Source organism: Prionailurus bengalensis, chromosome A2 (assembly GCF_016509475.1).
Source record: "Prionailurus bengalensis isolate Pbe53 chromosome A2, Fcat_Pben_1.1_paternal_pri, whole genome shotgun sequence".
Lineage (NCBI taxonomy): Eukaryota > Metazoa > Chordata > Mammalia > Carnivora > Felidae > Prionailurus > Prionailurus bengalensis.
In genome coordinates, this window is record NC_057348.1 from 144,453,679 (window position 1) to 144,466,110 (window position 12,432).

Genomic DNA, 12,432 nt, shown 5'->3' on the forward strand with positions numbered 1-12,432 from the left:
AGGGCCCACCCCTCCGGGCCTCTCTGCTTTCCTTCTGGGTCCCCCGCCTTCCTTCTCGGATTCCCAAGAGTTGATGGGCAGACTTGGAAGAAAAAACACTCCCATTCCTGTGTTTCCACTTCAAGCCCGATATGTTGTGCCCCTCTAGGTTTCTGTGATGTGCGAGACGTCTGCCAGAGCACCGGCAGATTTTCACTTTCCAACCTAATCTTACGACCCTGTTTTGGCGCCACTCCGAACTTCCTGCATTTTAGCCAAATGACAAATGCACTCTGCAGAGCGCAGAGCCAAACGCTCTGAACAAGGGAGGGGTTACAGAGTGCCTGGTGGCCAGGGTCTCTGCACGGTGAGTTCTGCTTCGGTGAGTAGGACGGGGCAGGGGTTTGGGAAAGGCAGGCTTTCTTCAGGGAGGATCTGCACCTGAGGGAGATGAGTGCCAGGGAAGAGGGTTTGTGAGTCCGACCTTGAAGAGGCCCTATTGGTAGGTGGAGCAGGTAGTTTCCTCTGTGAATCCAGAAATCCTCTGTAACATGGCAGGGAGATGGCTGGGGATCCCAGTGGATCAAAGTGATCCAGCCCTCGACGTATCATTTCCGTGAAGGACTTTACCACCAACTGGTCCCTAGCCAGCTGTCCACCACAACCTGCAGCCAGGCTCCTAGGAATGCAGACATTTCCACCAATGACCGTGGAGTTCCCGCCTCACCTCTCAAGGCCGGTTTCATCTCTGACCAGCCACTTCCCAGAGAGTCAGAGGGCCTTCCAGGGGTCACTCCCAGGACCCTCACTCATTCCAGCTACAGGACAATACTTGCAGTCAGGAAGGAGGGTCACTGGCGTCTGAGATGAACTCACCCCACCCCAACACCGCTTCTCTTCCCGAACTGATAGAACCGCGGCTGCTGTTGCCTCACCTAAGCTTTTCCAAGAAGATCAGACCTTTCTCTGAAAATATTTTATTGATAAATTAACTCTGAAAGCGTTCACCTCCCACCCAACTGCTGTAGAGTCTCCTAGATGAGCTATGGACCCTTCTATGGGGAAGGATCACATGGGGGACAGGGAGGCTCACTCATACAGGAATGGGATTCCTGGGTATGGCAGAGGTGGGTTTGGGGACTGAAGCCGGTCTCGAGGTCCTCTGAGGACAGCCCCTCTCACTCAGCACCAGAGTGGGGAGTGGTGGTCAGGAGTGGAGCACCTTGGGGCTTTATTGCTGGTGAATGCCAAGGAAAGTGGGACCCCTGCCAGCCTAGAATTGCAGCAGAGGGCATCAGAGCCCAGGGCTCCAGAGGAGGTGGCACTAATTCCCAATCAACAGAGCCTGGCTGCTGACCCACCCACCCAGGGACCCCTGGATGGAGAAGGAAGCGGGGAGAGGTATCTGAGCCAGGCAGGATTGAGGAAGGGTTACAGTGTGCAGGTCTCGGGCAGAGCAGGCGCCAGGAGGGGGCGTAGGCTGGTGCACCTAGGGGGGGCGCCTCTTCACAGGTCTATGGTGTCGCTGCCCACGCTCAGCTCGTCGATCTGTCGGCAGGCGTCCAGGAATTGCTCCTGCAGCAGAGCTTCTGCGGCCTGCAGCTCAAGAGTAGGCTCTGGGGAGTCGCGGGAGGGTGGGGACAGGGCCTGGTAAGAGCCTGAGCCCGGGAGGCTAGGGCTGCTTCCCGAGGGCCGCGGGGGACTGAGGACGCAGACCAGCGGACAGCGTGGAGGCCTGTCGGGGCTGGAGCACAGCAGCATGGACGAGCTGTCCCTCGAAAGTCCGCACAGTGAGCCGGAAGAGGCGCTGCTGCCCGCGGGCCAGGCCCCGGGAGAGGGGAGCTCCTGCGGTGCGGGAGAGCCAAGGGCCTCCTCAGACCTCTCATTGGGTCCGGCCCCGGTCTTCGCCCCCAACGAGGCGGTGCGGTAGAGGCCCAGCCCAGGCAAGGCTTCCCCGTAGGCAGGGCCCTGGAAAAGGCCGGGAGTGAGCAGGGCCTCGCTGCAGAGGGCCTCCTCAATGCTGCGCCGCAGGTTGATTGGGGAGGGCGGGCGGAAATCCACGGTGTAATCGCTGCAGGGGGAGGAGGCCGGAGAAGGGGCCGGGTTGGCCGCCGCGCCTTCGAAGCCCCGGCAGCCGCCTCCCTGGAGTAGGAGGTCGGGGCCCGGCCCCGCCAGGGCGCACAGCTGCAGCAGCTCCGCGTCGCCACGCGCGATGGCGCCACCCAGGGGCTCCTTGTCGGGGGGCCCGGTGACCCAGCCCCCGGGCAGCAGCGGGGCCGCGTGGCCCGGGGACAGGCGGAAGAGCTTGGCCCAGCAGCGCGGCGGCACACGGGGGCTGCAGAGCGCCGGGTAGAGGCCCAGCAGCGCCAACGGGAGCGCGACGCCCACCTCGCCCAAGCGCAGGCCTAGCTGGAAGGCCCACCAGGGCCAGGGGCCCTCCAGGCCAGGTTGGCCGCCATAGCCCAGGGCGTGCAGCACTTCGTAGCCCTGCAGGGCTCCGCTCAGCAGCCCGAAGGTGCCCGCCACCGGGGCCGTGCGGGCCGCGCGCCGCCAGGACTCGCGCGGGGCGAAGGGGCTGCGCGCCTGCGGCAGAGGGGTGGCGCCCTTGAAACCAGACCCTCCCAGGGGCGCTCCGGCCCGCCGCCGCCTTCCCCCCCAGCAGGAGAGCGCCAGCAGGAGCCCAGAAAGGAGGGCGGCGAGGAAGGCGTGCAGTCCGCGGGAGGCGAGCCGCAGGGGCCGCAGCGGGCGGTGGGCCGCGCTCCCGAGGGCGGCGGCGGCCGCCAGCCCCAGCCCCAGGAGCAGGAGCGCGGCCAGCCCGGCGGGACACCGCGGCGGGCGCGGCCGGGCCAGCAGCAGGCAGGCCAGGCCCAGGCCGGCGGCCAGGCAGGGCAGCGGAAGGTCCTGCAGCAGCAGCCAGGCGAGCGGGGGCAGCCGGTCGCGGTGCCCATAGGCGTCGTAGAAGAGCGGGAAGGCCCGCGTGGTCCCGGCCGACAGCAGGAGCAGGTCCAGCAGCGCCAGGCAGGGGGCGCCTGGCGGGCAGCGCCAGGGCAAAAGGGCTAGGGCCAGCAGCGCCAGCAGGGCCACTAGGCCGAAGAGCGTGCCTACCCCGTACACGTGGGCCTCCCAGGCCAGCCCCCAGCGAGCTCTGGCCTCTGCCCAGTCGGCCTCCAGGGTCAGGAAGAAGAGGGCCCTCGGCGCCACCGGAGGCTGCCCCTCGCGTTCAGGCAATTCTCCCACGCTGCAGGACCCTGGCCCACACTCTGGCTGCACGGAAGGCTTCCCAAGGCTGGCAGGAGAGGGGTCATCCGGGCCAGAGGTGGGCCTGGTGGGGTCTGTGGGCAAAGAACGTTTGTCTGAGGCAATTATGCAGCCCTCCTCCTCCCCTCCCCACAGCCGGTGACCTGTATACCAGTCAGAGTCTCATAGCATCTAGGACACCCTTGTCTGAAATACAAGGCTCACCCTCTCAGCTGCTCGCCTTCCCCTCCCCATCAAACTCCTCACACAACACTTTCAGCTCTCATCCCTTCCCCCCCCACCCCTAACCCACCCCCCCACCCCCGCCCCCTGCTTTGTTCGTTTCCCTTCATCACTCTGTGATTCTACTGAAACGAGTTTTCAAGAAGCCACAGAACTTTACAACCGGAAGGACCTGGAGAAGCCCCCTCTAGTTCAATCCTCTGACGAGAAAGAAAGCTTGATGAGAACAATCCTCTGACGAGAAAGAAAGCTTGATGAGAACAAAGATTTGTGTTTGCTCTGCTCACATCTGAATCTCCACGCCTAAAATGGTACCTGGCCCAGAGTTGGCGCTGAGCAGATACTCGCTGAATAAATGAATCCTCTTTTTGCCCCATGAAAACACCGAGGCTCTACAGAGAAGCGAAGTGACTTGTCCAAGGTCACAAATCGGCAGAGCTGCCACTAGAATCCAGATTGAAGCACCAGTCTGAGCCTCTTCTCATGATTCCAGAACTTCTTCATGACACTGATTTGCTTACCTCTTATTCTGTGCCCCTGACTCCCAACTCCCACCTTGGTGCTAAGAGAAGCTTCCCTCGCCCCTTCTCAACTGCCTCCCCCTTTCTGTCTCTTCAGGAATAGCCCCTACACACATATGCATGCAGGCAGCAGGGGGAGAGGTAAGACATTCCCGTCCCCAGCACCTGAGGAGAACACAACCTTTCCCATCCACAGGCCTTCCTGTCTGCCACACCCCCAACCGCTGGCTTACTCATGGCCATCGTCCCCATCCTGACTCAATCACAAAGCCATTGGCCTAAGACCAATATATTAAGACTCTTAATATATAAGCCACTTCAGTTCTCCATTTTATAGGTGACATTGAGATGGACTCCCCGGGGGGTCTCAAGGCTACCCTTGAACTCCCCGGAAGGAACCACTGGGAAGATCATAGTGGGATAAGGTGCCATCTTCGTGAGTGAGCCCCTCAGGTGCCCTAGGGTTTGCTAACTTAGGCCCCTAGCCCCACTCTGTGCACCAACACCTTCCCCACCCTCCCTGGGGAAAGGGAAGTCAAGTCAAAGAGGGTGAGGAGTAAGATCCCTAATTTACTTTCCTGGAGCAAGAGAAGAGTTGGAAAGAGATCCAAGGATTCTTCCCACGGCCAAGCAGCAAAAGAAGATGCTTCAGGCTGAACCTCTCCCTACTCCACCTAGCAAGCTCAGCAGAACGGCAGCTGCAAACACTATGGAGGGAGAAACATGGTGGTGAAGGATGGAGACACCCTGGTGAGGAGGGGAAGGTGCACAGGAGGCAGATGCAGAGTGAGGGAGGGCGGGTCTTCTGACAGCCAGACCCCTGCCCCAGCAGCCTGGCCGTGCTCCAGCCTTGCCCCAGCTGTACAATATAGGAAGACCCCAGGTGCGCTCCCACCCCCAGGCACTGCCAGCTCAGGCTGGGAACATGCAAAACACAGCAATCCTGAGGACAAGGAAAAGGAGTGAGGGGGGCAGAAAGCAGCTCTGGAGAGAGAGGAGGGGAAGATAGAATCAGACAACTGGGGAGGGCAGAGAGGGAGCAGCCAAAAATTAAATATACACAGCTTGCTGCCTACTGCAAATGGCAGTATGTGCCCTGGTTCCTGTTCCATCACATTCCTCAAGTCTGAATTGGGGAAGAGCACCTATGGCATAAGGCTGTTAGGAGGATAAATGGACGACGTGTCCAAAGCTCCTCCGAGTGCCTGGTGCATAATAAGCATTCGAGATGTGATCGTTGTTGGTATCATCATTATCAGCTAATGTTTATCACCGATCAGTCATCGGTTTGTGTCCGCGGGAGTATGACTATTTCTGGCCTCAAACTAGTTCTTGATTTAACTAACGAAAGGCTGCTGTCTCTCAGCACGTCCTAAACTTGCTTAGGAAGACCACCGTTAGTCAAATGAGCAAACATCAACACATCGTTTCACTGTGCGAACCCTATCTGAAGAACACCATTTGGATGGACTGACCACCCCTGAGTGCCTAATGAAGACACAGACAGGAATTAAAAGGGGAAGCATTCAGCTGGGATGGCTTGCTCCTCAGGGGTAGGCATCAGTCCCACATGAACAGGATCAAATACTTGCACCTCCTCCTTCAACCCCCTTCCTTCGTCCTCTCAGATGCTCTTGCCCAACCACTTCTGGAAAGTGGATGAGTTCGCTTGGCGTTTCCTCGGCTTTAGCAGGCTCTGCAGAAAGGCAATGAGACTGTGCCCGGGAGCCCCACAGCCTGGGCCAGCCTGGCACCCCTCACGGCCTCCTCTTTGCTCACTGTGCAGACAAGTACAGCTCTCAGAGGTCTGTCCTACCTCACCTTCCTCTAGCTCCACTTCTTACCCAAGGGCCAAAAGAAACCCCATCTGTCACCTCCGTCCCAAAGCACTGTGGCAAGGAGAGCAAGCATTGAACATTACTGAGAGGCCAGAAGAAAATCAAAAGCAGAAAACAGGCAAAGTGTAGGCGTAGCTCAGGTGTCAGAGGAGGGAGTTCTGAACTAGGAGCATTCCTTCCTTGGGAGACTGGGCATACCCTGTGTACCCGGGGTTGGGCCATGTTGTAGGCAGGGACAGGCAGAGAATACCCAGCTTCTGTCTTTGGAGCGTCCGTTTGAGCTCATCCCCTGTTTTCCCACTTGAGGCTTGCCCAGAAAGAGCCCTCGGTCTCCCCCAGAGGAGTCCAGAAGACAGTGACTTCCTAGATCCCTCTCTGGAGGAGCCCTCTCTTACAAGGTAGTCCCACTCTGGCCCTGTGGCCCCTCTTGACCTCAGGGGCAAGAAAGGAGATAGGATGTCAATGTGAGTAATTGGTAAGGTCACAGCTGGCTGGGATGGAGTCAGGGAGAGGGGCCTGCTCGATTTATGGAAAAGTCAGGCCTGATTAGCTACCAGCTGCCCAGATCAAAGGGCTGGGGAATCTCTCTCTCCCAATAGAAGCTGTGGTCCATTCAGCGGCCTGGCCCCATTCCTCTCCCCACCCCCACCTCTCGGATCATAGAAGATTGATCCTCTTGGTAAGGGTCACTGGCATTTGAAATACTGGACAACTGTAAAGGGCACAGATGACAGCCAATCAGAATAGATGTCGGCCAGGGTGTCCGGGGAGTGGAGGGGAGGGAGTGCTCAGGGGGCTAAGGCCAGTGGCTACTTATCAACTGGTAGGAAAGTCTTGCGATATGTTAATGGCCTGCACAACTTCTTCCAGCTGCATGCTGGTTCTGTCCAAGGTGAAGGGGACCCAATTCAAAAGAGAGGTCCTAGAGTCAAAGGTTAACCACACCTAGGTTAGAAAGATCCCAGAGGAGACAGGGACTCCCCTTGTCCCCTAATACACTGCTGGCTTGAGCAAGGCCCCTTGGCCTTCTCTTCAAGGGGCCTGTCGCCCTCCTGGGTTTATCTGAGAGAACTAGCCAGGAAGAGGCTGAGTTCCTGCAGCCGTCAGTAAGGAGGGGGGAGGGGGTGGGGCAGTGAGCTGCGCTTCCTCTGATACTGTCCAGACTCATTAAACCTGCCTGGCCAGCACTGTCACCGAGGCTGACAGACCGCCAGCCAGCATCCTTCCCCCGGGGCCACAGAGCCTGCCCCCCACCCCACAGCAGGTCTCTGGATGGGGAGGGGACAGCAGCCTCCTCGCCCACATGCCGGGAGCAGCAGTGACTGCTCCAGAGTGAGCTACAGCCAGGTGCTGTGTTAAGTCCGGAACTGGAAGAAGCTGGGGGACCAGTGCTTTCCACTGCGGAGCTGGTTCCTACTGTGAAGGGCTGAGCGGATTCACAGCTATAGTAAATGCTTTGCAGAACAAGGCTGGGCCTAGGGGTCCCTCTTCGTGGCTCCCTTGGCCTCACCTACCGGAGCCTGAGAGTGCTCTCTGCCCTGTGGGTCATGGTGGCCATCACATCTTGGCGCCAAGGTTGCGGGGTCAGAGAGGTAGGCTCTGGAGGTGCATCTGGGATGCAGTAAAGGCAGAACCAAGGTTAACAGCTACTATTTAAGAAACTTCAGCTTCATGCCCAGCCTCATGCCAGGAGCCTACATGCTCTGGAAGCTTCACAATAACAAGATAGGTACTATTATTAAGCCCTAGATACTCGAGCAAATTTAGGCTCAGGAAGAGTTAATAACTTTCCCGAGGTCACCCAGCCAGTTGGTCGGTGAACTGGGATTCTAAGCCAAGTCTCAAGATTCCAGAGCCCCTAGTCTTTCCTCTGCACCACCAGCCTGTCTGGGTGCAGGTTCTGAAAGACTCCTTTAAATAAGGGTGGCGTCTGTCTGCTGCAGGTCTTCTCTTCACTGTCTTCCCAATGAGGGGCCCAGTTCTGCCCATATCTGACAACATGTCATGTCAGATCAGACGGCAAAGGAGAGAGCCCCAAGGTTGGGGCGCGGGGTGGGGGGGGGGTGGTGGTGGAGAGGCAGGCCAGGCAGACTGGAGTGAAGGGTGGAGTTGGTACTGAGGCTGTGGGAAATCATGAAGGAGTCCCTGTGTCTGTCTGCCTCTGATACATTTGTCTACATCCTGCGCTGCCTGTGGTTGCAAAACTCCCGGAGGACCATTAACTTAACTCTGTGTGGGACCGTCCCCAGCAACACTTGTTCTCAGACCATTAATATGTATCGCCATGGTGACGATGAAGAGAACGGTGATTATGATTATGATGACAACGAAATAAAAGAGCCCCAGAACGCCAATGAGTGGCTAGCATGTAGTAACTGCTAAATAAATGTCACGTGCAAGTGAACTGGACACTTACCTAGTGATGCTGTTGCAACCGTGACAGACCTTAGGGAAGCAGCTGGGTCCAAAGGGCCTGAGCTTGGGAGCTTTCTCTCCAGGGGGGTGGGGGAGGGGGCCACAGTGGTGCCAAAGAACCCTGCAAAAGGAGCACGTGGGGTTCAAGCACTATCCTGCCAGCCAGTCTTGGCCGTTGGGGCTTTGGAGAAAATCCTGTCCTTCCCCAGATCTTGCCCTAAGGGAGCCAATGTATACCGAACAGGAATTGTAGCCACATGTACGCTGGGAGCTAAGCTTCAAGGACCAAATCAGACTCAGTATGGCAAAGAGGGCATTTCCCCATAGGAGCAGTGGCCCGTGTCCCAGGCCCGGGGGGGAAAAGCAACACAGAGTCAAAGAAGACAGGGAGGTCTGATTAGGCCCCTAGCACAGTGCCTGGCACGTAGAAGTGTGCCCTAAGTGTTTGTTGCAACAAAATAAACACTCACCTGGAGAATCGGAAACTCTAGAGGCAGAGCTTGGGGATCGAGTGGGGCCTAGAGGGCTTGGGCCTGAGAAGTTCCGCAGCGGGGACAGAGTAGTGCCGAAGAACCCTGCAAAAGGAGCCCGGGCTGAAGCTTCCTCCTACCTGCCACGCTGCCCGGCAGGGGCTCTTCTCCAGATGGGGTAGGTACTCACCAAAGGGTCCCAAGCGCCCAGCAATCTCTGCCAGGCTGGCCCGCAGGCTGGGCAGCAGGGGCAGCGTTCGATGCCCGAGCGTGGGGGCTGCGCCTGCTCTCAGTGCCATGTCAAACTTCAGCTCCAGCTCGCTCTGGCGGAGCCTGGGAGGACTGGATGGAGGTGCCGTAGCTGTCAGAGCAGTGTCCCAGGTGACAGTGCCCATCCCGGGCTGATAGGGAGCAGTGGGCCGGTCAGTGGGCCCAGAGAGGGGGAATGTGGACTCTGGAGACTGGGAGGAGGCCCAGGGCGTAGAGCTGCCTTCAGCAGAGCCCCACTCCGGGGGGGAGTTCCCAAGGGAGCCCACCAGCAGTTCCCAAATGGGGTCGGTCCTCAGCCCCCTGGCCACCTCTTCCTCTGGCTCCCGGCTGGGCCCAGGAGAGAGCGGCTGGGTCTCTGTGACAGAGATCCCCCAGGCAGCAGCAGGTCCCCGAAGGTGGAATTTGAAGTTAAGTCCCAGGTTGAGAGACAGCATAGAGGCCTCACTCTGAGGTGGTGGGGTCAAAGTGGTGAGAGGGACACCCGAGACGGAGGAGACAGGCTGGGGGCCCACAGGAACAGCAAGCAGGACCCAGCAGAACAGCCCCAGACAGCCATGCCCTGCCATGGCCCCACCTGGCCTTGGGTGGTGGCCTCAGTGGGCAGGGGGCTCAGTTCTTCAGCACCTTTTGAGCTTGAAGATCCTGGAGAGAGGAGAGGCGCTATGAGCGCTCGCTGCCTGGGATCAGATGCCCCAGAGAGAGGTTGCTGATCACAGAGAAGCAGGTGGTGGGGACAGGACGCAAAGGGCTCTGCCCAAGGAGAGTTGCCAGCTCCTCCCTCCATTCAGGCCCAGAACAGATCTCTTCCCTGCGGTTCCCCTTCTCTTCTAGCTAAAGCCCCTCTCCCCAAACCCCTGCTCCCCAACCTGCTCAATCTGGGGGCTGGGGCCTAAAGGCAATCAGCCTCCCTCATTCTCCCTGATAGCTAGGGGGGGCACTCAGACTTCCCGACTCAGATCCTTTCCCTCCCTCTCTTCTGTCTCGCCTCCTGTCCTCCCTCGGATATTTATTGAGGCCTACTACGTGCCAAGCACCCTTCTGCTTGTACAACTGTGAGCACGCAACACTCATGGAGAAGCCTCACGCTGCTCCCGCCCCCCACCCTGGGCTCCAACCTGAGATGTTGGCACCCTCTCTCACTCACACCCCAAGGAACACAGGGCCCTGGGAGGGGCAAAGCGCAGAGCCCAGCGATCAGGCTGAGGTGGAGAAGGCAGCCAGGCTCCCGCCAGAGAGGCGGGGTGCCCTGGTCTGGCAGAAGCTGTCCCTTCGGCCTTTCTCCTCTTTCTTGGGGCTTGGCCTGCTCCCTTCCCCTTAACCCTAGAAGTATTTGGGGGGAGGGGCAGCTTGGCCAGCTCCGGCTTCCCGGGGAAGATGGCCAGGCAGGCAAGCCCCGCAAGGGGCTGCTGCAGCCGCGTCCTACCTCCTCCCTGAATACCCCCTCCATGAACACACATCTGGTGGGGGAAGGGGAGGGTGAGCCAGGGATACACGTGCACCCGGCCCCCTTACATCACACACAGCCACACCTAGCACCCGTGACACACTCACCCTTCACACACCCCTGCACACACACGTGTGCACACACCCACATCCGATTCTGCCAAGCCCCCTCCCTCTTAACACGGGTTCAGACCCAAGCTCTGTGGGCTCCCAGCCTCCTCTCTCTCTCTCTCCCTCTCTCTCTCACACACACACACACGCACACACACGCCTCTCACAGACACGCACAGTGTATACAGTCACACAGAGAGGCACACACACCCCTACACACACATTCACACACTCCGTGCAGACACATCACACACCTTCGTCCCCCTACACACCCACCGCCCCTCGAAGGCTCGCTCGCTCTCTCGCTCACGCTGCTCTCGCCCTCTCTCTCCCCCTGCCCGGACCCGCCGACCTGTTCCTCTCGCTCCCTCCCGCAGGCGGGTCTCCTCTGCCAAGTCCCCCGAGAACCGGAGGTCGCGGCGGCCCAGGCGCCCAGCTGGACAACGCTCCGCCGAGTCTCGCCCGTTCTCTCGGTCGCGCCCGACGCCCCCTCGGCGAGTCCCGGCGACCGCGGCTACGCCGCCACACTGCCCCCGGTCCGGCTTGGCCCTGCCGGCGACCCGCAGCGCGGTCCCCCGCCGCCGGCCCGGTCCGGCCCTGCGCCCCGCGCTCCCTCCCCGCGGCGCCGCCTCCTGGCTGCGAGCCCCCCGCTCCCCGGCAGAGCCGCCCGCGCCGGGCTCCGCGGCAGCCGCGCTCTGACCGCCCTCCCTCCCTCCGCCAGCTTCCCTCGATCCCGCCCCTCCCTCCCTCTCCCCTCCCCCTCCCCCTCCCCCCCGCGGCCCGCCCCCTACCCCGGCCGGCAGGCGGGCGCGCACCGCAGCGCCCAGCGCCGCCGCCTCTGTGCCCGACGCCCCGACGCGCGCTCATTCACCCGGCGCCGCCAATCGGCCGCGGCGAGCGCGGGAGCCTCGCTCTCGGCCCGGCGCCGGCCGCCGCACACTCCCTGGGCGGCCCAGCACACACATCCGCACGCCCTCCTTCCCCGGGAAACACAGCCTTGGGCCGAAGCCCCGCGCGCGCACACGCGTGCACACACACACACACACACACACGCGCGCGCGCGCGCGCGCGCGCGTACGCGGCAGCCTGCCCCAGGACGGCACCCCGGGCCGGAAGAACCACGGCGTTTGTTAAGCCGTCAGTAGAAGTGTAATATCTCATTAGTCCTCACCACAATCCTCTGGGTGTCCCCATTTCACAGATCGGTAAATTAAGGCTCAGAAAAGTACCGAATTTGCCACAGCTTGTCAGGGACCTCGTACCCAGTCTCTCTGCTGCCCTCTCCACAACCTGGTGGCTTTCGACAGTTGTACCGCTACAGGGGAGTGCCGGCAACACTTCACAGGTGAACTGCAGGATGTCAATCAGTGTGTACCCTTTTTTTTTTTTTTTTAAACTGATCTCCCCCCAAATACTCAAGAGTTTCAGAAATGTATGCCAGCAAGAATGCTGAGCCTAAACTGCATGTGAGGCGTGGATTATAACTTTTTTCCAGCAAGAGATGAAAGGAGAACAGTGAAGTCAGAGTGTGCAGCTTCAGGAATGTGAAAGCCCAGGCCAAGGCTAACCCAGTGTTGAAGATGACAAATGAGCCCAGTGGTCACTGTGGATACTTTATGGACCCTATTATACTGTCCCAGCGACTGATTTAAGTAGTTCCAGCTCTTCTGTTTGTATTATCTTGGGTCTCTAAATCCCTCCAAGTGTTCCTCCAAAAATGCTAGTATTTAGGGGCGCCCGCTGGCTCTGCCGGTAGAGCATGCGGCTCTTGCTCTCGGGGTTGTGAGTTTGAGCCCCACGTTGGGTGTGGAGATGACTTGAAAATAAAATATTTTAGGGGCGCCTGGGTGGCGCAGTCGGTTGAGCGTCCGACTTCAGCCAGGTCACGATCTCGCGGTCCGGGAG

The 12,432-nt window shown here is 59.7% G+C and overlaps 1 protein-coding gene across 2 annotated transcripts; it reads right to left on the minus strand.

The window, feature by feature from the left end:
* Positions 1 to 940: 940 nt before the first annotated feature.
* Positions 941 to 11,144, minus strand: PRRT4 (proline rich transmembrane protein 4). Of its 2 annotated transcripts, XM_043589437.1 has the most exons (5): positions 10,880 to 11,144; positions 8,894 to 9,615; positions 8,704 to 8,808; positions 8,235 to 8,354; positions 941 to 3,311 (listed from the first exon to the last, which is right to left on the minus strand). In XM_043589437.1, exons 2-5 carry the CDS (start codon positions 9,537 to 9,539, stop codon positions 1,486 to 1,488), a joined length of 2,697 nt encoding a protein of 898 aa, XP_043445372.1. In that variant the 5' UTR covers positions 9,540 to 9,615; positions 10,880 to 11,144; the 3' UTR covers positions 941 to 1,485. The 2 variants fall into 2 exon arrangements, with proteins under 2 accessions (XP_043445372.1, XP_043445373.1); XM_043589438.1 differs by lacking the exon at positions 10,880 to 11,144 and having other exon boundaries at positions 8,894 to 10,792.
* Between the last annotated feature and the right edge of the window lie 1,288 nt (positions 11,145 to 12,432).

What these genes read in the sequence shown, in the direction of transcription:
- PRRT4 (XM_043589437.1), bottom strand. Translation starts at nt 9,539, where the DNA reads ATGGCAGGGCATGGCTGTCTGGGGCTGTTCTGCTGGGTCCTGCTTGCT. An exon ending in TGGGCGCTTGGGACCCTTTG is followed by an intron (nt 8,809 to 8,893) that starts GTGAGTACCTAC and finishes CTCCTTTTGCAG; the next exon opens with GGTTCTTCGGCACTACTCTG. An exon ending in TAGAGTTTCCGATTCTCCAG is followed by an intron (nt 8,355 to 8,703) that starts GTGAGTGTTTAT and finishes CTCCTTTTGCAG; the next exon opens with GGTTCTTTGGCACCACTGTG.